Here is a 22,641-nt window from a genome sequence, read left to right as displayed (position 1 = left end):
AGACCTTTGAGCTACAAAGCAGGGATGCAAAACACTGTAAAAGAAGTTACTCCCACAATGATGTAATGTCATTTACTACTTACACTACTACAGAAAGAGTCTCACCATTGATGAAGGGCGTATTTTAAAGTTTTACTTAAAGCTCCCGTGAGGAGGTTTTTTTTTCTGATTATGAAACAGACTGAAATTAATTCTGATTACTCCATACAAAATACAAAAGAAAACCAGACCATCAGCGACAAGATTGATTATTTCTATACAGTTATTTTTAATGCCTGAAACTGCTGGCGGGGGTAGGTGTCAGACGATTTTTTTCCACTGAAATCCCTTGATTAAACATTTGGATTTATAATCAACATATCATCATTATAACATTTAACGGAGGTGTTATAAGAGTTATGTTAAGAAACTACAATATTGAAAAGAAGGAAATTACACCGGGATTTTCTTTAAAGCTATGATTCTATGATTCTCCCTGAATAAAGGATGCCTGCTGAGACCTAAAACAATGTCAAGAGAGACTCTGTAAAGCCGAGTGAAGATATAAGTGATAATTCTCAGGAGGCTCATTTTCATTTTAGCTCCAACAATTGAGATTTTTTTTCCCATTTACATGGAGGGAACTCCAACTAGAGGTATCAAAAGTAGAATAAATGTAATATCATTCTGGCTGTCTCATGTCGAGTATCTCTGTCTGGGTTCTCCATTATCAATTAAATGAATACATTCAGGTTAAACCAGTGGTTCTCAAACTTTTTCTGTCAAGCCCCTCTTTCTCAAAATTTCCAGCCCCCCCCCGACATATGTGATGTGAGGGCAACGCGTTTGTGTACTGTGCCACCCGAAAATGAGTCCGGGTTGTCCAACGTCAAAACATAGTTCCGCCGGCTACATTTTCCAAACGAAAAAATACACAGAGGAGCGGTGGCGGTCAAGGTCAGTTTAATAACAACTGGATGGTGTTTTTAGGTCTTTTCTTTGTTTCATGTATCCCTTCTTCTTTTACCTTGCACATGTGTATATGTGAATCTATTTCTGATTCTTCTCCTGTTTAGTCTGTGTCATTGATCAAAAGCTTATTGAAAGTGAGGATGCAACATGAAGGTGTTCTTGTATTTAAAGACACTTTTTTTTAGCTTTCTCAGAGTGGACAGGTTCAGGTTCAGATGATCAAAAGTAAATCAGATAATTAACTTGTTTTTTATTCCGTATGCAAGAGGCGCCCTCTGCTGTTTGTCCATGGAAATGCACTGCACTGGACAATCCTGCTGCATTAAAGAATCATATTTCATACTTATTCTACTTTATTTCTCTCACACAAAGTTCATTCTGCTTGCTTGTTTTATAGGACAAAAACCATAAATTAAATCTTTTAGAATTATTTTACTAATGTCAAGTGCTAAAGCATCCCCTTCCTACAATGACTTGAAAATGACAATATGAGAGAAGACACATATGTACAAAACATAAAATACATAGTTGTTAGAGCACACTTCTGTTTAATTACATATTTAACCAAGAAAGCAACAAAACATTGATGGTTTAACTTCAACTTAAATTGACTCAGTACATCTTTTAAAATGAATGAAGTATAAAGTGCAATATTTCACTCAGTAATAAAGTGTCGAATAAAGTACTGTAAGATGTATTTCGTTAGTATACTAAGTTAAGTTCAAATACCTCAAACTTGATAAGTAGGCCTACAGTACTTCAGTAAATGCACATTGTTATTTTCCACCTCTTCTTTTCAAAGAAAACATAAAGAATATTTATCTGACGGGAGCTTCTTCTGTTATTAAATATTTTTTACACACATTAAACTTAATTTACACTCTGTACATTGTACTTATTTCACTTAAGAATATGTAGTGTATTTGATTTTTCTGAGTTTGCAATACGAGTATGATATGTACTGTGCGCATGTCCTCAAAGGAGACTAAGCGCATGCGCATTAACGGTCATTGCGCAGCCGTTAACCACTAAACTCCTTCTTGCACTGTAAATGGCTATAATAAACGGCTCTGACGGAAATGTCGGTAAGTGTCGAGATTTGACCTGTGTTATTGGCAACAAACTTGAATTGTTATCATAAATTATACAGAACCAGACGAAGGCTAGCGAAATCAGAGCCAACGTAATGCTAGCTATAACTTTAGCTAGTAAAGTTGTTTTCGTGATGACACAGCCAAGGAAGAGAGACTCGTTTTTATTCAGGTGACGTTTATGAACGTGACATATTCTACCTGGCTTGTTAGCTATAGTTTTGTGAAATCGTTTAAATGTTACTCTTTTATATTGGGTACTGTTTTTACTGTAATGTAACTAACTCATGGCTTGTAAAAAAAAAAATAAAACCGGGGAGGATGGTGCATAGTGTAGGATGAACTTTGTGAGAGCGTTGTGTGTTTGCGTTTATGTGTCTGCTTATGTGTCGGTGTGCCTGTGTCTGGACTGTACGTGTAAATCTAGCAAGTCAGTGAGTATTTTTTTTGGTGGAAATTACATTTTTTCCTACTATATAACTAATCTTTTATTAAGTCCCCAGAGGGTCCATCATAATGGAAAATAGTCACAAGAAGTTGGCAGAGTACAGTAAAAATCTAATTAAATTGACTACTATTTGAATAAGTTAAGTTGTTTTTATTCATAGATTTTTTCTTCCTTTTGGTCTACATTCACTAGTAACATCCACATTAGTTAGAACGTTGTAAAACCCTAGTATCTATTCTATGTTAGCACTTTATGCACCTTCCATACTCCTCCATAAAGGAAAATTGAATCTAAATCCTCAAGAATGACTGCTGATTTCTGCACTGAAAAGTCTCTTCAGGATTTCTTTGAATATGTAAATTTAACTCCATATAAAGGTGATGCTGATGTGTGTAAAAAAAAAAAGATTTGAATTTTCTACCTGTTGGGTTTTGGATGTATTGAGCAGGAGGCTGTTGTGGTGGCACAATCTGACTACTTGGACAACCTGCTGCAGCTCACTGTGCTCTTTTTAGTTACGCTCAGCTCCTTTCCTGTAAATGGAGAGGGGAGGAGCGACCTGATCATGTGATCCAGAACAGGGTGGGAACCTGAAAGTGAAAGTGTTCAGTCTCAGACTCCATTTTGAGTCTACGCAGCAGAAGAAGACAAACTGAAGGCTGCGGCAGGGTGAGTGGTCATAAACATTTGTATCATTTGACTGTTAAAGTCTCTGAGTCACTTTTCTACCTGCGGACTGTAGAGGAAAGAAAAGTTAGAAAAACGTGACAGTTTGTTTCATCTGTGGACACAAAGTTTTTGGTGGAGCGCTGACTGTTGACTGAGTGTGTGTGTGTGTGTGTGTGTGTGTGTGTGTGTGTGTGTGTGTGTGTGTTACTTCCTGTTCTCTCATTCTAGCGTGTGACTCTTGAACAGACGTGTTTTTTCTCGATAAGATGAGTGTTTCTTTGGAGGAAGACGAGGACAGAGCAGACTCTGCAGTATCCAGCTGTCTGTCTCTGAAGAGTGACCGGTCCAAAGATTTTCCTCCACTCTTCAGTAATGAACCTGGACCCTCAGACACAAAGTAAGAGATGTGACACTAACTCGTGTGATTCTTTTCAGTTTCATCGAACAATTCCAAGTTAATTTTGTGTTTTTATCGTAAATATTTCCACTGACATTTTGTGACAAATTCAAACTTTTCACCTTATTTTTATTAAAAGATTAAGAAAAAAGGTTAAGGGTTTAAAATGATTAATTAGCAGCAGCAGCAGTTTGAGCATTTTGTTTTGTAATCTGTGGATTTTTCAAGGATTCATGTGATATGAATCTGGTGTGTTGCAGCGTTCAGTTCAACAGACAGAGAGCAGAGTCTGCAGTATCCAGCTGTCTGTCTCTGAAGAGTGACCGGTCCAAAGATTTTCCTCCACTCTTCAGTAATGAACCTGGACCCTTAAACTCAAAGTAAGAGAACTGATTCTCTCTCAATAACATGATTCATTTCAGTGTCATCAAACAATTCCAAGTTGATTTTGTGTTTTTATATGTAACCAGGTGATAGTCAATACACAAGACCAGAATAAACTGGAAACAGAGATGGCTGTAACAAATATATATATTTTATTGACAATGATTAGGATGAAAGGTTTGTCTTAGCAGAAGAGTTAATGGGGCCTCGATGCTGGCAATATTAGGGGAGGGATTAATAAATCAAATCAACAATAAATGGACCAGAAAGGAAAACCAATGTGGGGCTCGACTGGACTTGTAGGGAGACTGAGGTTGTGCGTAAGAAAAAGTAAATTATCACAATACATACAGTACCAGTCAAACGTTTGGACATCTTCTCTTTCAATGGTTTTTCTTTATTTTGATTATTTTCCACATTGTAGATGCATACTGAAGACATAAAAAATATGAAATAACACATATAGAATTATGTGGTAAACAAATAAAGTGTGTGAGGGAAATTCTCCTCCTGAAGATAATTTGCTGAAAAACTGACAAACCAATGTTATGAATCACGTCTCTTTACTTACATGCAGCATGCAGAGAAGTACAGCAGTTCTCTGCCTTTCAGTCAGTGTTCAAGCTTACACACAGTGTCAAAACCCCCTACCTCATCCCCAAATGGTACTCTAATCAGCCACCTTGCCCTCGTAAACAAGATTCCGGGTCAAGAGTTCAGGGGTACAACGTTCAGTTAACAGCCAGGGACTGTTGAGGGGCAAAGTCCAAGCAAATGCCTTCAGGAGGTCGGCCGGGGGGCCGACCAGGCAAGCGAAACAGATCAGGACGGCGGCCGGCGGACCGACCAGGCAGGCAGAGCCTCTCAGGGGGCCGACCAGGCGGGCGAAGCCTCTCAGGGGGCCGACCAGGCGGGCGAAGCCTCTCAGGGGGCCGACCAGGCGGGCGAAGCCTCTCCAGGGGAAGGGCAGGGGTCGGCCGGGCCGCCGACGGGGAACCAGGAGCAGGTGCCCGCCGGCCCACCAACAGGGAACCAGAATCAGGTGCAGGTGTCGGCTGGATCACCAACAGGGAACCAGGAGCAGGTGTCGGCCGGACCACCGACGGAGAACCAGGAGCAGGTGTCGGCCAGACCAACAACAGAGAACCAGATCCAGGTGCAGGTGTCAGCCGGACCGCTGAAGGAGAACCTGGAGCAGGTGTCGGCCGGACCGCCGACGGGGAACCAGCATAGGAATCCTCCAGCTGGGCCAGAGGTGGTGTCGGCCGGGACGCCAACGGGGAACCAGAATGGGAATCCTCTAGCTGGGCCAGAGGGGGTGTTGGCCAGGACGCCGACGGAGAGCCAGGAGGGGAATCCTCCTGCTGGACCAGAGGAGCCATCTGGACCCGGGGAGCAGGAGTCGGCAGGGGAGCTGACTGGACCCGGGGAGCAGGAGTCGGAAGGGGAGCCGACTGGACCCGGGGAGCCGACTGGATCACAGGAGCAGTAGTCGACAGGACCTCCAGCCGGAACACAGGGGCAGGAGCCACCGGGGAGCTAGGCAGCGGAGGCTCCGGGGCTCTGGGCTGGGGAGAGGGGCAAGGAAGACAAGAGCCACAGGCAGACACAGGAAGACATACCTAGGGTTTTCACAGACAAAGACAATGAACCAGCACAAAGACAAGGGAGCACAGAGACTAGATAAACTTAGGAGGTGAGGCTAATCGGACACAGGTGAGACTATCAAGGGGCAGGTGAAAACAATCAGGGCAGGGCACATAATCATACAAGCGGGAAACACAAAAGCAGGAAGTGGACCAACACGAGAGACAAGGTGACAAAGTAAAACAGGAAATGATCGAACCAAAAAGACACGTGAAATAATAAACTAAACCAGATTAAATACTGACAAGAACACTGAATAAACTAAATACAAAACTAAACGATGAGAAGTCATGACAAGGGACAAAGTGACAAGGAAAACAGGAAATAATATCCAAACACCAAAATACAAACAACAACATAACTAAACTAGAATGACTCATGACAAAAACGTGTGTTGCAGAGTTCGGCCCAGACTGAGAGAGTCTGCAGTATCCAGCTGTCTGTCTCTGAAGAGTGACCGGTCCAAAGATTTTCCTCCACTCTTCAGTAATGAACCTGGACCCTCCGACACAAAGTAAGAGATGTGACACTAACTCGTGTGATTCTTTTCAGTTTCATCGAACAATTCCAAGTTAATTTTGTGTTTTTATCGTAGATATTGGACCCTTAAACTACTTTTTACTGTAAACTGACCTGACAGACGATGATGCATTGAAGAGGAATACTAAATGTTTTGCTCATAGATTTATATTCATGATGCAGAAACGGTTTCACACTAAGGTGGATCTAGTCTGAGTTTTACATCCACAAACTTCGGATGTTTTTTCTGCAGGAAAACACTTGAAACCTCCATTTCAGAATTTACACTTCCAGAAAATATAGGATTCATTACTAATCAGAATGTTTGGCTCTTTTCATATCAGCTGTTCTGATCTACCAGGTGCCATCTTGAATCAGTTCATATAATAACATTGTAGTGTGCTGTGTTGGCTCCAATGATCACATGAGAGAGGTGAACACACGTCTTTACTCAGGTCATAACAGCTCACAGCAGGTTACAGCGTGTGTAAGCAGAGGACACTCGCTTATATGTTGGCCAACCATAAAGTAACATCACAGCTGCATGTGCGCATGTAAACCAGCAGGTGGCGCTCTAACACTCTGATACAAATACTTTGACTGTCGGTGTCGACAGTTTGCTGTTTGTATTTAGTTTTCTGAATTGTGGTTTTCTGGATTTATGATTTAAACTGTTTCTTTGATAATGTCTGTGCATTCAGATAAGACGAGGCATGTGCAATATTTCCAATCTGTTTTGAATCATTAGTTTTATGTGGTTTGTTGTGTTAGCAGATCATCAATACAGTAAGAGAGCGATGAGGACACAGCATTTAAGGACACTGGATCACATTTTTATGTTTGGTGTGAGATTCCTGCCCAGTCCGTTTTACACCATGACATTGATTAGTCTGTAGGTATTTATCACAGATTAAATCAAATCAATAAATGAATCAGAATTCTGTTTGGCCAAACACTAAAGTTATTTCCACACATGTTTGATGAAGTGAAAGTATCCGACCTAACTGCAGCTCCTGACTATACAACTGAAATCATGTGTATCATTGTTACAGTTTAAGAGTTGTGCTGTGTGTAGTTGTTGCATTAGAAATAAACAGGAGGCACCGACAGCGTTTCATGTGTTCAAATAAATACATTGATTTATGTATTAACACAATATATTTCTGCTGCATTTCTCTCTTGTTTTATTCTTAGCAGCAGTGTTGTTTTTTACCGTAATAACTTTTATATATTCATCATCACTTCTCATTGAAACAGTGTGACTGAAGCAGACGGCTGATGATCGCTCCTATAAGGGCGGAAGAAGCTTCGTAGTTCAGCCCTCTGGTCTACTTCAGTTTAATTTAGGCCCCTTCTGACCTCAGCTCAAACATGACTCACTCGAGCTGAGCCGCCCACAGTGACGTTAAAACAGTAAAGGACATAATGAGCTGTCTTTAATGGAAGGCTTTTACTGTGAAGCAGCTGCAGAAAGTGTTGAGTTTGTATTAATAACAAACTACAGGCAGATCACAAAATGTTTAATAAGACTGTCAGACAGGAAAGCAGTTAATGAAAGGACAAACACTCTTACTGCTCTCTGTGAGCTCTCACAGCTTCTAGACAGTGTCGATCACATGGTGATATTTTTCTAGCAAAGTCAACAAATCATTTTAGTCATAAAGAAATGTCTTCACAGAGAGAAGAAGAGGAGTCATGTTTCTGTGGAGGAGCAGCCGTCCTGCTGTGCTGTGTGTCAGGACGTCCTGAAGGATCCAGTCTCTACCAGCTGTGGACACTGGTTCTGCAGACAGTGCCTCCCCTCATACTGGGACCGGTCTGGTTCATCAGGAGACTCCTCCTGTCCCCAGTGTGGAGAAAGATCCAGAACCACACCTGGACTGCAGACAGCCAGTCAGACCAGCACTTTCCAAAGTAAGAGCGTCCATCAGTCTGCTGATGTCATCACGTCTGAAAACACGGCTTGTTGTTTTAATACAGAGACATTTGTTGTGTCATTCAGCACCAACATTAAGATCTTTATAAATACCATCACATGTGAACTGATTTGTTCTGCTCCAGCAGACATATCTGCTCTGTGTCACGTGTCCCGTGTTCTCCTTTGAGGAACAATCTCATTTCATTTATATTTAACATGTTGTGATTTTATTGTAGCGCCCCCTGTCTTTGCTTAAAAACATTACAGTGCTGCTTGTGCTCCATCAGGATTGATGGAAATGGACCTTTTAAACCGCTGATGTTCACCATAGACTGTATATAAGAAGAGGGACGTAGCCACCGTGACATTTTGTTTTGAGGCCATGCTAAGCTAACAAGCCAGGTATTGTGTAGACAGACCTCTTAGACGGTCTGTTGGTACAATGAACCGCACAGCAAGACATTTTATTTGTGTGATAATTGCATGAAAAATCCTCCAGAAGGCACCAACGTGGAAACATGGCAGAGAAGTTTATTTCATTGATGAAAATGAGCTAAGCTGACGGCCAGCAGGCAGCAAGCAGCATCCACCTGTCACTCAAAGAGTTCAGGCCCTCAGTGATGCAAAATGATACTAAATATAATTACAATGGGTGAGTCACATAAAGATTCCCACATACAGATGTCATAACGAAATGAGCTGTAAAGAACAAATCAGTTTTTAGTACCAGGCTGTAAACATGTTTATCTCTGCTGTAAAGTTGGGATTGTAACATGGGCTCTATGGGGATTGACTCACTTCAGGAGCCAGCCTCAAGTGGTCATTATGGGAACTGCAGCTGCTTTTGGCACTTGTGTTTTGGTTGAATCTTTCAGCTCCTGAGGTTTCTGTCTGATATAAACACAACATTTCCTGTTGCTGCTGCTTCACATGAAAGTTTTCCATCAGCAAACCAGCAGGAGGCTTTTATTTTGGAGCAGCTACAGGAAACGCAGTGTATTTGTTCCAGAGATTCTCAGTGCTTTGTTAGTGGTTGTAATCATTAAAAGAAGATCTACACAACAAGATGTGAGCATGTTCTGCAGGATTTTATCAGTGGATCAGTTTTAAATGTTGCAGTGATGAAGAAACAGCCACAGTGAGCTGTTTAGATGAAGAGCTGCAGACGAGCTGCTGAGGATCCACCTGTTCTCTCTGCTGTCAATCAAACACGTACACTGACACACAGTCAGAGGCTGATTTGGACTTTATAACCTGTAACTCTTTATATTTTCTTACATTGATCTTTTTTGGCAGTAAGATAATCACCAGACTGTCAAATGTTCTTGGTTTCATCTCACACTTTTTTCTCTTTTGTGTGAAAGGTGGTCTGCAGGAGGTTTTAGATCGACATAAGATCAGTCTGAGGACGAGATGTGAACGTGTGACTGAAGGAAGTGATGAAACAGGAAGTGGAACCCTCCTCAAAAGCATCTACACTGAGCTCTACATCACTGAGGGACAGAGTGAAGAGGTTAACACCCAACATGAGGTCAGGCAGCTTGAGACAGCTTCCAAGATGGAGACCCTCCATGACACTCCAATCCAGTGCCAGGAAATCTTTAAAGCCTTAAAACCTGACCAACAGAGACGCATCAGAGTGGTCCTGACGAACGGCGTCGCTGGTGTTGGAAAAACCTTCTCAGTGCAGAAGTTCACTCTGGACTGGGCAGAGGGCTCGGAGAACCAAGATGTCAGTGTGCTGATTCTGCTTTCCTTCAGGGAGCTGAACCTGATCAAAGACCAGCAGTACAGTCTTCTCAAGCTGCTCCATGTTTTCCATCCAACATTACAGAAGCTCACAGCAGAGACGCTCGCTGTCTGTAAACTGTTGTTCATCTTTGACGGCCTGGATGAAAGCAGGCTTTCACTGGATTTCACCAACCATCAGGTTGTGTCTGACGTCTCTCAGAAGTCATCAATCAACGTCCTGCTGATGAATCTCATCGAGGGGAAGCTGCTTCCCTCGGCTCTCGTCTGGATAACTTCCCGACCTGCAGCAGCCAATCAGATCCCTCCTACATGCGTTGACAGGTTAACAGAAGTACGAGGCTTCACTGACGCCCAGAAGGAGGAGTACTTCAGGAGGAGGTTCAGGGATGAAGAGCTGTCCAGCAGAATCATCTCACACATGAAGACATCCAGGAGCCTCCACATCATGTGTCTAATCCCCGTCTTCTGCTGGATCACTGCCACAGTTCTGGAGCACATGTTGACCACAGGCCAGAGAGGAGAGCTGCCCAAGACCCTGACTGACATGTACTCACACTTCCTGCTGGTTCAGACAAAGAGGAAGAAGCAGAAGTATGATGAGGGACATCAGGTGAGTCCTCAGGAGCTGATGGAGGCTGACGGGGAAGTTCTTCTGAAGCTGGGGAGGCTGGCGTTTGAACATCTGGAGACAGGAAACATCATGTTCTACCAAGAAGACCTGGAGCGGTGTGGTCTGGATGTCACAGAGGCCTCGGTGTACTCAGGAGTTTGTACTGAGATCTTTAAAAGAGAGAGTGTGATCTTCCAGAAAACCGTCTACTGCTTTGTTCATCTGAGCGTTCAAGAGTTTCTGGCTGCAGTCTACATGTTCCACTGTTACACAAAAAGCAACACACAAGTACTGGAGGCTTTCCTAGAAGAGGACAAACACATCTATGATAGAGAGAACACATCCCTGGATGACGTTCTGAGGAGCACCATGAAGAAATCCCTTCAAAGTAAGAGTGGTCACCTGGACCTGTTTGTTCGCTTCCTTCATGGCCTCTCTCTGGAGTCCAACCAGAGACTCTTAGGAGGCCTGCTGGGCCGGACAGACAACAGTCCAGAAACCATCCAGAGAGTCATCAACAACCTGAAGGAGATGAACAGTTATAAGATCTCTCCTGACAGAAGCATCAACATCTTCCACTGTCTGACTGAGATGAACGACCACTCAGTACATCAGGAGATCCAAGAGTTCATGAAGTCAGGGACTAGATCAGAGAAAGAACTCTCTGAGATCCACTGCTCTGCTCTGGCCTACATGCTGCAGATGTCAGAGGAGGTTCTGGATGAGTTGGACCTGGAGAAGTACAACACATCAAAGCAGGGACGACTGAGACTGATTCCAGCTGTGAGGAACTGCAGAAAGGCTCGGTAAGTCCAGATGTGATTAACATTATAAATCAGCGTTCATAAGTAGTTTAGTTCTTTAAATATCAACATTATAATATTTGTATTACTCTGAAATGTATTATGAAATAAATATTTAAAAATGTGTTTATTTTAAAAATGATCTGTTAGTTTTATTCGCTCACAGACGTTCTTGAGCTGTTTCAAATGTTTTGAATACAAAAATGTTTTTCACTCAGTTTTGTTTCTCGCCGTCAAGTTCATGAAAGAAAAGCTTTTCTATTGATTTCTAATATGTGTCACATTGGACATTTTCTTTACTATACAGCATTGGTTAATGAAGGCGACACGCAAACCTGGTGCAACAAATACAGGACTTAAGAGTTTGTTGTTGAGCTTTTATCACAGCAGCATTGAATCACAACATATAGCAGTATTTTACAGTTATCAGGGAAATGATTACTACATGAGTAGATTGTGCAAGGTGTGCTATATAATCACTAACTATAACCACTGTTCTTAAACGTTTAAAATAAGATCAGTTTCATTTTCTAAAGCAGATTTCTGAAGACAGAGAGAATTACTTTCATGCAGTTATTTCTGTCATGTTTCTGGTGATGGTTTTGGATCCACTTCAAAGTGAGGACAGAGGATGTTCGAGGACGCAACACTCTGCTTTCATTTTCTATTTCTACAGTGCACTTTATTTGATCTTGTGATGCTCTGTATATATCCAGTATTTCTGTTGTCAAAGCACTTTGTCAACTTATTTCTACAAAGTGCTGTAGATAAAGGAGAAGTGTTATTAGTGTTATTCAGATTGAGTATCTCATGTTTGCTGCAGCTGTTGAAGAACATTTTGAAACTTTGGGATCAAATGTTTTCAAGTTTTATAGTCAAATGTTTTGTAGTAAGTTTTTATAATCCAATGCTTTAATGCTCTCAAGTAGAATCTTGAGCTGAGCGACTCGCTGGGCTCATTATAAAGCCAGGTGCTGATAAAGGGGTGGGAAGCCAGCTGTCTTATCTGATCTAGAGATAAGAAACCAGGTGTCCCCCGCTAAGGAGCCCCCCCTTATCTGATGTACAGCGTGAGAACGCGCCTAATTAGCGTTTGTATGGAATTGTCCTGCTGAAAAGTTGTAACTGTGTCCAACAAAAGTGAAAGGAAACCGCCTGAGGGCAGAGAGCCAAAGTTTGGGAGCTGAGTGCCAGCAGGAGGTGACACAAGTCTGTCTTTAGCAACATACTTGAACTCATTAGGCAGAGGACTGACGATGAGAAGAAGTGTGTCCAAGCCCAGCGAGGGAGGGGCTTCAGAGTGTATAAGACCGAGCGGCGAACATGTTTGCAGTCTCATCTGGATGACACTCATTGATTTATTGATGTATCAGTTTATCTGAGCTCAATAAAACTTTTGGTGCATCACATTTTGCTATATCTCAGATTCTTTTTGAAAGTTTTTTTGACCTATTTTGAAGAGTTTTTCTAGCAAGTTTCACGATCTATTGGAGATCAAATGAAGTTGCTGACAAGAGGGTTTTGGGAGCTTTTTGGCCACAACACAGCCGCTGTGGCCACAGGTGCAAACTATGGGATCATGTTGAGTGCTGTAACACAGTGATTTGGTAGCACGAGCAGAGAATCGTCATCAGACCTGCAAACTGATTCAGTGATGTCAGTTACACAACAATATCTCTGTACAGTTTGCTAACATTAGCTAACATTAGCTTCTGTAAACTGCTGCTCATACGACAAAGTCTGTCACAGTAACACCCCTGAGTGTGTTGAACTGAGCTGTGGTGCATTTAGTTGCTCATGAATTCCACATTGTAGAGAGGGAGGTTGTGTTACACGGCTGTGTTTGAAGTGTTTCCTTATATTCTGTTACTCACAGAAAGAAGCTGACAGGTGTTTCTCTCTCTTGTTGCTGTAGAGAAGAGTAGGAGCAGGAAATGCACAGCTTCCACCAATATTTAAGGTGTGATGAATATCTCAGAACATTCTGGTCAAATTCACACTTTCTAAGAGATCGTATACACACCAATGTTATTTCTCTTAATACTGATACACTGAGAACATCTTTCTGAGGACATCATGTTCACAATAATGAAACCTTACCGGTTTGTTAACTGTGTTTGTTTGCTGAATAAGTTCTTCAGATGCTCACAACAGAATGTAGACGACAAAACTTCATGCACTCAGCTGTCACACACATCAAAATGTTTGATTATAATATTATTTAAATATGTTGACGTCTAATACTGTTAATAGTTTCCGTTCGTTTCTTGACACTTGACAGCAGTCACTGAATTTTCCCACGCACGCAGGTGAACCTGAAAGCAGCAGGTAGCCAGCAAAGACAGATCGTCTTTCTCGACTGTAAATCTGAACTAAGTTTTAAAAATGGTTTCTAATCAAGACGGCCTCATGCTAACTTTTTGGAGACAGACATTTTCTCCTCCTTTATCTGCATATTAAAGCAAATCAAAGGTTCAAAGTGTGCAGGTACGAGAGGGAGTGAGGAGGAGGATTGTTTCATGTCAAACACAGATCAGATGAGCTGAACCCTGAGGTGAACAGCACGTTTAGATTATTTAGTCTGATGTGTCAAACTGTCATGAAGTCAACACAAAGTGTCTCTTTCATTATAACATATCATGTCATTTATGTGTCATAACAGACTTTCTTACTGTCGACTGTCAGAGACTCACTGTGAAGTTGTGGCCTCAGCTCTGAAGTCCAACCCCTCCCATCTGAGAGAGCTGGACCTGAGCGACAACGATCTGCAGGATTCAGGAGTGAAGCTGCTCTCTGCTGGACTGCAGAGTCCAAACTGTAGACTGGAGACTCTACAGTAAGTTTACTGACTGTAGCATGTAGTTGTTGGTGTTCAATTCATGTCCTCGACTGAGGTGTTAAAGTTTTGGTTCATTCATCTTCAGGATCGACCTGATCACAGATCTGAAGAATTGTTTTCAAAAATGTTCTGTCTTTCCAAACGGCTGAACGACAAGTAAAGAAAAGAAAAGAGAAATTCAACGTTTGAAAGTTTCCACTCGACTCACATTGGTGTCGATCACACAGTGAAGATGATGTCAGTACTGACGAGGCTGTAGTGTGTGTGAGGGACGTGAACGATGTCGTAGATCTGATGATGGCAGATGAAAACAGGCTGCAGAGAGTTTGAGCTTCTGTGTGAACAGACAGAGATACGGGGTCGATAAAGAAAAGAGAGACATGAATGCAGAGCTCAGTAAAGCTGAAGGTAGGAACTGTGATGATCTTCATGGTATCAGAAGCTGACAGCCCACACAGCTGCTGTGGTGTGGTGTGCATCAGAGCAGAGCTAAGAGTAATAAACAGCAGCCTAACAGCAGCCACAACAACACAACAGAGCAGGATTCAAGGTCTGTTTGAAGGGTTAAAAAAGGACTCTGATGTAATGAGGACAAAACTATCAGTCATAGTGTTTGTGATTGACAACATGAACAGACTGTAAATAGATTTTATTGATCAAAGTTCAGTCAAACTTTAGAAGCTGGATAAAGATGAAATGACACATCAAAGTCATTTGAACAGGTCAAAAGGTTCAGCATCCTTCAGATAAACAAGTGTTACAGCTGCTTAAAGCCACATGAAGTGATGATTCTGAGTGACAGCATTAAGTTGGAGTTATCTAAGGTTCTATATTATTTCCTGTTATTCTTTCTAACAGATCAAAGTGTTGCTTTGTTTTCATGTCAGCATTGAGGAATTCTCTGAAGAAACAGACCTTTAGATTTCAGCTCAAACAAATCAATAGTGTGCACCAGAAACATGTTTGTCTTAATGCAGAGGTTCATATTGATTCAAGTCAGTCTCAATACAACACTCCCATTCCCACATGCACATATATTTCTGGAGTGATTTAATGTCTGTCATCATTCCTTCTGTCCATACTGTCTGTGAAGAAGTCCTCTTCTAACCTGACTCCAGTGTTACGAGATGGAGGACAAACATTCACAGTGTGTCACTTTACAAAAATGACTTTTACAGTTGAGCTTAAACTAATAAGAGGCTTCAGCAGACTGAGCGACACATATCAAGTGTTTAGTGTTTGACTGTCTGCTTGTTGAGCTGCAGTGGAGGAATAGTGACTCAAAGAGTGAATTTGGTTGTGAATAGTTTGAAACGTTGGTGGACACACACTTGATTTGGCTGACTCAGACTGCTGAAGCTTCATATTAGTTTCACATGAACTTATGGAGTTTCTCCTGCTGTGTAGTTTTGTTAGGAAGGGACCACTTCACACTCACTGGGGACAGTAGGAATCATTACTGCCACTAATGAGTCTTTAATGTGCAGAAAGCATGTGGCTGTTATTTTAAGACTTCAACAAATGTGGACATGTCCTTTTTATTCCATAGACCTACTAAGCCCCAAATACAGTAAGAAGAAGGTCATTTAATAAATGAATGAATGAACAGTGTTTAGTCCAACATGTGTGATGTGTTCATGATTCTCTAATTACAGACGTGACTGAGATCAGCAGCATGTTATGAACCTGTGCTGACATGAAAAGGTGTTTGAATGTTCTGTTGACATTTGGATGATGACTGCAGAAGGCTGACGTTATGATGATCCACATAACACACTGGAAAAGTCACTCCACTCATTTGAAGGAAAATCTGCATTTTTATCTTCATCATTTATTCAGATTGAGTTGGTGCAGGTTGTCAGAGATGAGCTGTGCTTCTCTGGCCTCAGCTCTGAAGTCCAACCCCTCCCATCTGAGAGAGCTGCAGCTGAGCGGAAACAAGCTGCAGGATTCAGGAGTGAAGCTGCTGTGTGGTTTTCTGGAGAGTCCACACTGTAGACTGGAGACTCTGAGGTCAGAAACCATGTTTTACTTCTGTGCTGAGATTAATATGATGTGAAAGTTGTGTTGACACTAAAGTGCAGACATAAGGCTGATATTATACTGATCCACACTGAGTATCTTAATGCTAAAGTCTATTTTCTTCTTCACTGCTTTAGTCCATTGACTGTAGCAGAGCAATGTTGAGTTCCACATTTAAAAGCTTGATAGAAGAAGAAAAATCCTACACTGTATAATTCACTGTGAACCTCTGAAACACCTGATTTCATCTTTTATTCCACATCATGTTTTGAAATCAATCAGTAATAGATACATTTATTAATGATTTCAGTTTGTAGCAGCAGAAAATAACAAATATATTCAGTATTTTCTTTTCCAACATTTAGATGCAAATATTTGTTTGTTGTAACGACTGAAAAGTTTAAAGTGAAGATGCTTTGAGTTTCTGGCTCCACTATTTCTAAAAGAAATACTGTCCATGTCTTTGTTCACATTCCCCAAAATTCATTGGGACATATTTGGCATCTTGGAAACTTTAGTATTTTGAGTGGACTCTTCAGTTGTTTTCTGCTGCTTTTGATTGTATTTCTTGTTTATTGTGTTTGGCTGCACAGCATGAGTTTGTATAGATGGAGCCACTGGTGCTTCTTGTGTTCCGCCCTGAACAATGAGGAGAAATAATCCCACAGTGATTGGGTGATGTTTCCTCAGAGACATCTGGAGTGAAATGAGGAAAGTGCTGTGATTTCCCGGTACGAGGGTGGACACAGAAGCAAACCATCTCACACTTTCAAATGAAAAGACCTTTTTGCAGATCACAGATCAACTCTAATGCAGTTCAAATGCAAAAATACAAAATGATTTTAATGATGTAAAATTAAAGTCTTTCCTCATGTTGATCTATTTTAAGTGTGTTACAGTATTTTAAAGCTTCTCTTATTTGAATCAGTCCTCATAAATGTTTGATCTTTTGAACCTGATCACAGATTTGAACATCATAACAGACCAAGCAGCACTAAACTTTAACTTGTATCAGACTGAGAGTGTGTTATATTTGTCACACTTGCAGAGTTGAAGAGGTGAAGTCACTGCGTCTTTATTGAAGTAGCAGCATGTTGTCATTAATATTAATGAGAGCTCTTTTTCACTTTGTGTATTTCACACATTTGAACCTGCATCCTGTTGTGTTCAGGTGTTTGGAGTTTCCATTTTCTGAACTTTGACCTTCTTCACCTTCTTCAGCTCTGAACACATTATTAAACATTCAAGGATTTCATGCAGGAACATTGTATTCTAAAGTCACATCATTTATTCTTTATTCAGATTGTGGGGCTGCAGTTTGTCAGAGAGGAGCTGTGCTTCTCTGGCCTCAGCTCTGAAGTCCAACCCCTCCCATCTGAGAGAGCTGGAGCTGAGCGAGAACAAGCTGCAGGATTCAGATGTGAAGCTGCTGTCTGATCTGGTGGAGAGTCCACACTGCAGACTGGAGACTCTGAGGTCAGTCCATGTTGGTTTCAGCAGTATTGTACTAAACACAGTTATTATCACAGCAAAGATCCAGTATTGTCTGCTAAACCTCCAACCCTCCCAGTGGCTGCTTTCCTCAGTGAAGCTGTGAGAGGAGAACAGAGACAGGCTTCAGGATTGGACAGAAACACAGAGAGAGAACAGACAGCCAATCAGATCAGCACAAAGCGTGTTGTGATCACATGTTGGATTTGATGTTAAGACAACTGGGGTCCGTTTCAGAAAGCAGGTTCAACAAACCCTCAGTCTAACCCCGGACTGTGGTTTGACTTACTCTCAGTTAAAATTCGCTGGCTCTTTGGTTCCAGAACAGCTGATCAGAGTTAGTTCAATCAACTCTGAGTCGGTTCAGCCGGAGTTAAGTGCGTGCACGCTGACTATAAAAGTCAGCATTCATGGAGCCCCGATACCACGATTCACCATGGCAACGGTACACAAAAAGAGGTCCTCCTACGTCACACCAGTGGAGCTCTAAATCATCACGCGGACGTTCAGCGAATACGAGCATGTTTTTAGAAACATAAAGTAACACGGCTGCAGCTGCAAAAGAGAGAGAAGCGGCGTGGGAAGAAACTGCTGCTCGAGTGAACGCGTACGTTTGAACTGGTCTGTTTATTTAATACTTAATCACGACCGGAAGCTAAAATGTATATTAATTTAGGAGCAATGCAGCGGGAGAAAAACGTACATGGAAGCAGTTAAAAATAAAACACCAGAACATCATTCAAAGGTGCGGCTCAGGCAGAACAGGCTCATGGCTGAACCTCACTTCAGTCATGTTTTAAATATTAAACTCATGAAATATCATTCAGTGGCTGTTTTAATGTGCATTAGCTTTATCCCTAACATGATGCTGACTTCACATACATTATAACTTATGTTGATTAAACTGAATGTGTTAGTTTAAAACATTTCCAATAACTTACGGCGTCTTTTGAGTTTGAGTTCATCTGAGCGCTCTCGGCAGTGGTGGTGGAAAATCTCAAAATGATGACTTTGACACAGATTTGTCTTTTGATTTTTTTATCATAATTATAAAAGACGTTTGCAAAGGGGTCAGAGCAGCACAGAGACGCTACGTTTTTTTTATTTGTAACCGCTCAAACACACGCGAGAGACGGGCTGAATGAATGAGGAAGTAATGAGGGTTTTATATTCTAGAGGGAGGAGACAGAGCGAAACTCTGAGCTTCCTGAAGAAAACCTGCTCCCCACCAGGTTAGGTCCACAGACACAGTTACCATAGTAACCAACTCCGAGTTAAAGTTACCTCTCTTTCTGAAACGGACCCCTGTTGTTGTGGTCATGTGTACAGGACATGAAGCTGGATCACAGCTGACAGCATCACAAGATGTTTAGAGACAGTGGTCGTCGTTCATCAAACTGTCGTTCATCAAATCTGATCTCAAAGTGTTCGTTCTCTCATTTCAGCACTAAACTATTGATCAGTTCATCTTTGTCACAGCTCTGAGATCAGTCTGCCTGAAGCCTGTAAATCACTGTCTGTTATTACACAGAACCACAGTTACATTTAGTAACCATGGTCTGTGTACAGAACAGAGCCTCTGCTGAAGTCCAGAAATCACAGCTGATGTTTCTGCTCTTCAGTCTTTGCATGAACATGAAGGACTTTTAACATCATATATAGTTTATATATCTGTCCATGTGACGGCAGCTTGTCCAAACATTTCTGTGACAGACACCATTTTTACACACTTTATGTGATATTTCTCATTTTAAGCACTTCTACTGAAGTAGTTACACCATGTTCTGGGTGAATACTCTTCTCTGATTGGCTGCAGGGTGTCAGTTACTTCCTGACAATGGACACCTTTAAGTAGTTCTGGATACGTATACGCTGGCTACGTAGCATCAGCCTGTTTCTACAAGGACTGACCATGGCAACGGGTACAAAGTCAAAGCCTGTGTTTACAGTTAATGCAGCTTGGTAACGAGCTAACATCTAACCACAACAATGAGGGACTTCAACAGCTCTTTGACCTTATTGGGAGGATCTGAGAACTTTGCTGACTGGGATGCAGCTGAAGAAAAGAGAGAAACTTTGATTTACAGCACTGAGGAGGGAATTCACTAAGAATGAATTACGGGGCTGATAGCTCCATAAACTGCGCATCATTTGCACCCGCTATCTGCTGCGTCTCAAGGTTCCATTCACAAAGCAAATTGCTCTGATGATATTCAAGCACAAACACGCCCATGAAGTTTGGCAGCTCCGTGCAGTTTGCTCTTGTTTTGTGTCTGATTGTGAAGAGAAGCTGTCTGCACCTCCGCTCTCTGCTGCGCCGTGCTGCGCTCTCAGGCATTAACTGAGCTCCACACTGACGGATCTCAGCTCCATGCACAGATCGTTGATGAGCAGGGAGAGGAGGGGGCAGCTCTTTTTACAGCTTATTGTAAACTCCAGACTCGACAGGTGTTCACTAGTTTCACTCACTGTAACGCAGCTTCAGTTCTTCAGACGAGCGCGCACCAGCAGCTCGTCCATATAATAATCCCCGTCACGTGTAACGGCTCCAGACCGTCTGCACACATGTGGAAAGTGTGCCCGTGTGCAGGGGTTGAGCCTCGCACGGCCCCGGACTGATTGATCTTCCGATTATAATAATAATGACAGAAACATGACATATAATACTGCTTTCCTATAATAGAGGGAGAGACGGCGCGGGACAGAGACAGATGACCCAGAGTGTGATCTACAAGCTGTTTAGTGGAATTTATAACAATGTGATCCAGCAGTGAGCAGTTTGTAATCCTGCAGCGCAGCGAGGACACAGATCTGTGTGTGGTTCTCAGGCTCTGCCTCGGACTCAACAGGGTCGCGATCGCTCCCGTATTTCCGCGCACAACCTTTCTAAAGAATAAAATACGTCTCCACAAGCTGTGAATGAGATGAGCAGGAGGTGATCCATGCGTAGTTTATCAGAGTTATCATGAGCGCTCGGGGAGGAGACGGACGTTAGGAGAGGAGCAGATATGACACAGATGTGTGTGTTTTGCTGCTCTGTACCTGAATCAATAACGTGGCGATCTGTCCGTATTTCAGCGCACGTTTAAAGTATAAACTTGTCTGTCATGCTGTCATATGTCCATATGCTGTGTAGTTCATATATTTCACAAACACAGAGCTGTGGAGGCATCAGGCTTCATGATCAAACAAAGTTGTTCGTACAAATCCTGATGTTGATTTCGGGACAATGACTCGGCTGGTTAGCTACATAGTCTTGTTGTTAATGTCAAATGATATTTACTTTATGTCAACTGTTAATCATGTTGTTGACTTTAAGTCTTGCTAGCATACCGTTAGCTTTCTCGCTCACAGAGAAAATATCTCCTGTTTCCAGGTCAAATCTGAGACCTGTTCTGTTTCCGTTTTTATTGCATAAGAACCTTATTAGGTTGTAATGACTGTTCCAGGTATTAGTCAAACCCTCAGGTGTTAGCGGCTCTGGCCTCCATGAGTCCACAGATTCCTGATAATGGACACGTCGTCGGGCGTTATCCAGAAAAAATGTCACAGAGAAACTGATTTGAATCCTGAGAGAAGTGAATCCATCTTTACAGTGAGCAGTGAATATGTCTGTGTTGCTGCGGTCATGATGCGTTCAGGGTCTCTGAGCAGTGAAGTTCCACTGTGTACTTAAGTCCTGTTAAGACTTGTGGTGTGAACAGACTGAAGTCTCTGCTGGTCTTTAAACTGGATGTGCTGCATCGCTGACTGACAGCTGATGAAGGGACTCTCTGTAAACACTGATGTATGACTTCTGTTGTCTGTCTTCTTCTCTCATCAGCTGGGAGTAATGATCTCTGTCAGAGTGTGAGCGATCAGGTCGATGGTCGTGTTGTCAGAGGATCAGCTGTGTCCTGATGATCCAGAGGGTGAAGCAGCAGCATCAGCTCGTGTGTGTGGAGGCTCTGACTGGGCCATGTTACTGGGAGGTAGAGTGGAGAGCTTCATCCAGCAGTGACTGACAGAGGACTCACACCCAGTGGAGACGACTCTCGGTGCTGTAGTCTAAACTGCTCTGAGATCAGCTCCACTGTCAGACACAAAGTCCACCATCATCCCCGTGTGTTCCTCTGGGTGTGACAGAGTATCATCACAGTATGTGGACTGCTCTGCTGCTGCTCTGTCCTTCTACACAGTCTCTGCAGACACACTGAGACTCCTCCACTCCTGCTGCTCCACCCTCCACCACCTCCTCCACCCTCCACCTGGACCTGGACTTTATGTAGTCTTAATTTCTGAACCGAAGTTCTGTGCTACTATTCTTCTAGTAGTTGCTTTAGTCTCTTCATCAATCTGCATGGTTGATTTTTCTGTCAATGTACTTTTATGTACTCATGTAACCATGTCATATATCCATTTATTGGACATTTGGCTGTGTTGTTAAACATTGATCATGTATGCTTACATGTATTAAGTTGTTAGAGAACTTCTCTTTGAGTCCTTATTTGTGGGTCAGAGAGTTGTTGAAACTGGTCTTGTCTGTGAACAGATTTATGATTGGCTCCCCGGACACAGCTGGACCACGTGGGGTAGGGCTCTGGTTGACCAATAGTTATAGGTGGGCTGGAAAAGAGTCCCTCACCTCACGTGGACGGGCCTCGTGAACTTGCGGGTGCAGGAGCTGGGAAATTCCAGCTTTTACGCAGAGGCCTATATAAAGGCAAATGTCCGGAGATCGGGGCTCACTCTCCGCTCCACTCTCCTCAGGACATGCCTTCCCGTCTCTCAGAGATTCTCCATTCACAGAGAGAGGTAAAGCAAACAGCCTGAAGAACTTTAAATTTGAATCTTGTCCGTTTGTGACTTGAACTTCTGCCGTTATTTAGATTCGAAGCAAGGCATCGATGACTGTTGGGCCTGCCATATGGGGATGCTCGTAAGCTCCTGGCGACAAATACGCCTATTGAGGGTTTGCATGGTATCTCTTGGTAGACAAACCTAAACAGGACTCGAGGATTTGTGAATAATCAATGCCCGCCAGAGACCCCCAAATTTAGCTGATAGATAGAGAGAGTGTAATTTAAGGTTTCTTAAATTGCATCCAAATTGTCCAACTTC

General features: G+C 42.3%; 1 protein-coding gene across 4 annotated transcripts; it reads left to right on the top strand.

Annotated features, from left to right (window-relative positions):
- Positions 1 to 1,978: 1,978 nt before the first annotated feature.
- On the top strand, positions 1,979 to 21,651 carry LOC138591639 (NLR family CARD domain-containing protein 3-like). 4 transcript variants are annotated; one of them, XM_069662289.1, is made up of 11 exons: positions 1,979 to 2,036; positions 3,006 to 3,159; positions 3,388 to 3,556; positions 3,817 to 3,936; positions 5,988 to 6,101; positions 7,785 to 8,020; positions 9,389 to 11,192; positions 13,852 to 14,025; positions 15,868 to 16,041; positions 17,353 to 17,526; positions 21,365 to 21,651. In XM_069662289.1, the coding sequence occupies exons 3-11, from the start codon at positions 3,426 to 3,428 to the stop codon at positions 21,372 to 21,374; spliced, it is 2,937 nt and encodes a 978-aa protein (XP_069518390.1). In that variant the 5' UTR covers positions 1,979 to 2,036; positions 3,006 to 3,159; positions 3,388 to 3,425; the 3' UTR covers positions 21,375 to 21,651. The 4 variants fall into 4 exon arrangements, with proteins under 4 accessions (XP_069518390.1, XP_069518389.1, XP_069518388.1 ...); XM_069662288.1 differs by lacking the exons at positions 13,852 to 14,025; positions 15,868 to 16,041; positions 17,353 to 17,526; positions 21,365 to 21,651 and adding an exon at positions 11,497 to 12,506 and having other exon boundaries at positions 3,426 to 3,556; XM_069662287.1 differs by lacking the exons at positions 13,852 to 14,025; positions 15,868 to 16,041; positions 17,353 to 17,526; positions 21,365 to 21,651 and adding an exon at positions 11,497 to 12,506 and having other exon boundaries at positions 3,406 to 3,556.
- Positions 21,652 to 22,641: the final 990 nt, after the last annotated feature.

Source organism: Semicossyphus pulcher, unplaced genomic scaffold, assembly GCF_022749685.1.
Source record: "Semicossyphus pulcher isolate SPU_LCO1_2020_fin unplaced genomic scaffold, fSemPul1.0.p SCAF_14, whole genome shotgun sequence".
Lineage (NCBI taxonomy): Eukaryota > Metazoa > Chordata > Actinopteri > Labriformes > Labridae > Semicossyphus > Semicossyphus pulcher.
The sequence above is the reverse complement of the archived record's forward strand: the minus strand, read 5'-3'. Positions and strand labels throughout refer to the sequence as shown.

Coding starts and splice junctions, on each gene's coding strand:
- LOC138591639 (XM_069662289.1), top strand. CDS start 3,426: ATGAGTGTTTCTTTGGAGGAAGACGAGGACAGAGCAGACTCTGCAGTA. Junction 3,557..3,816: donor CCTGGACCCTCAGACACAAA/GTAAGAGATGTG, acceptor GGTGTGTTGCAG/CGTTCAGTTCAACAGACAGA. Junction 3,937..5,987: donor CCTGGACCCTTAAACTCAAA/GTAAGAGAACTG, acceptor CGTGTGTTGCAG/AGTTCGGCCCAGACTGAGAG.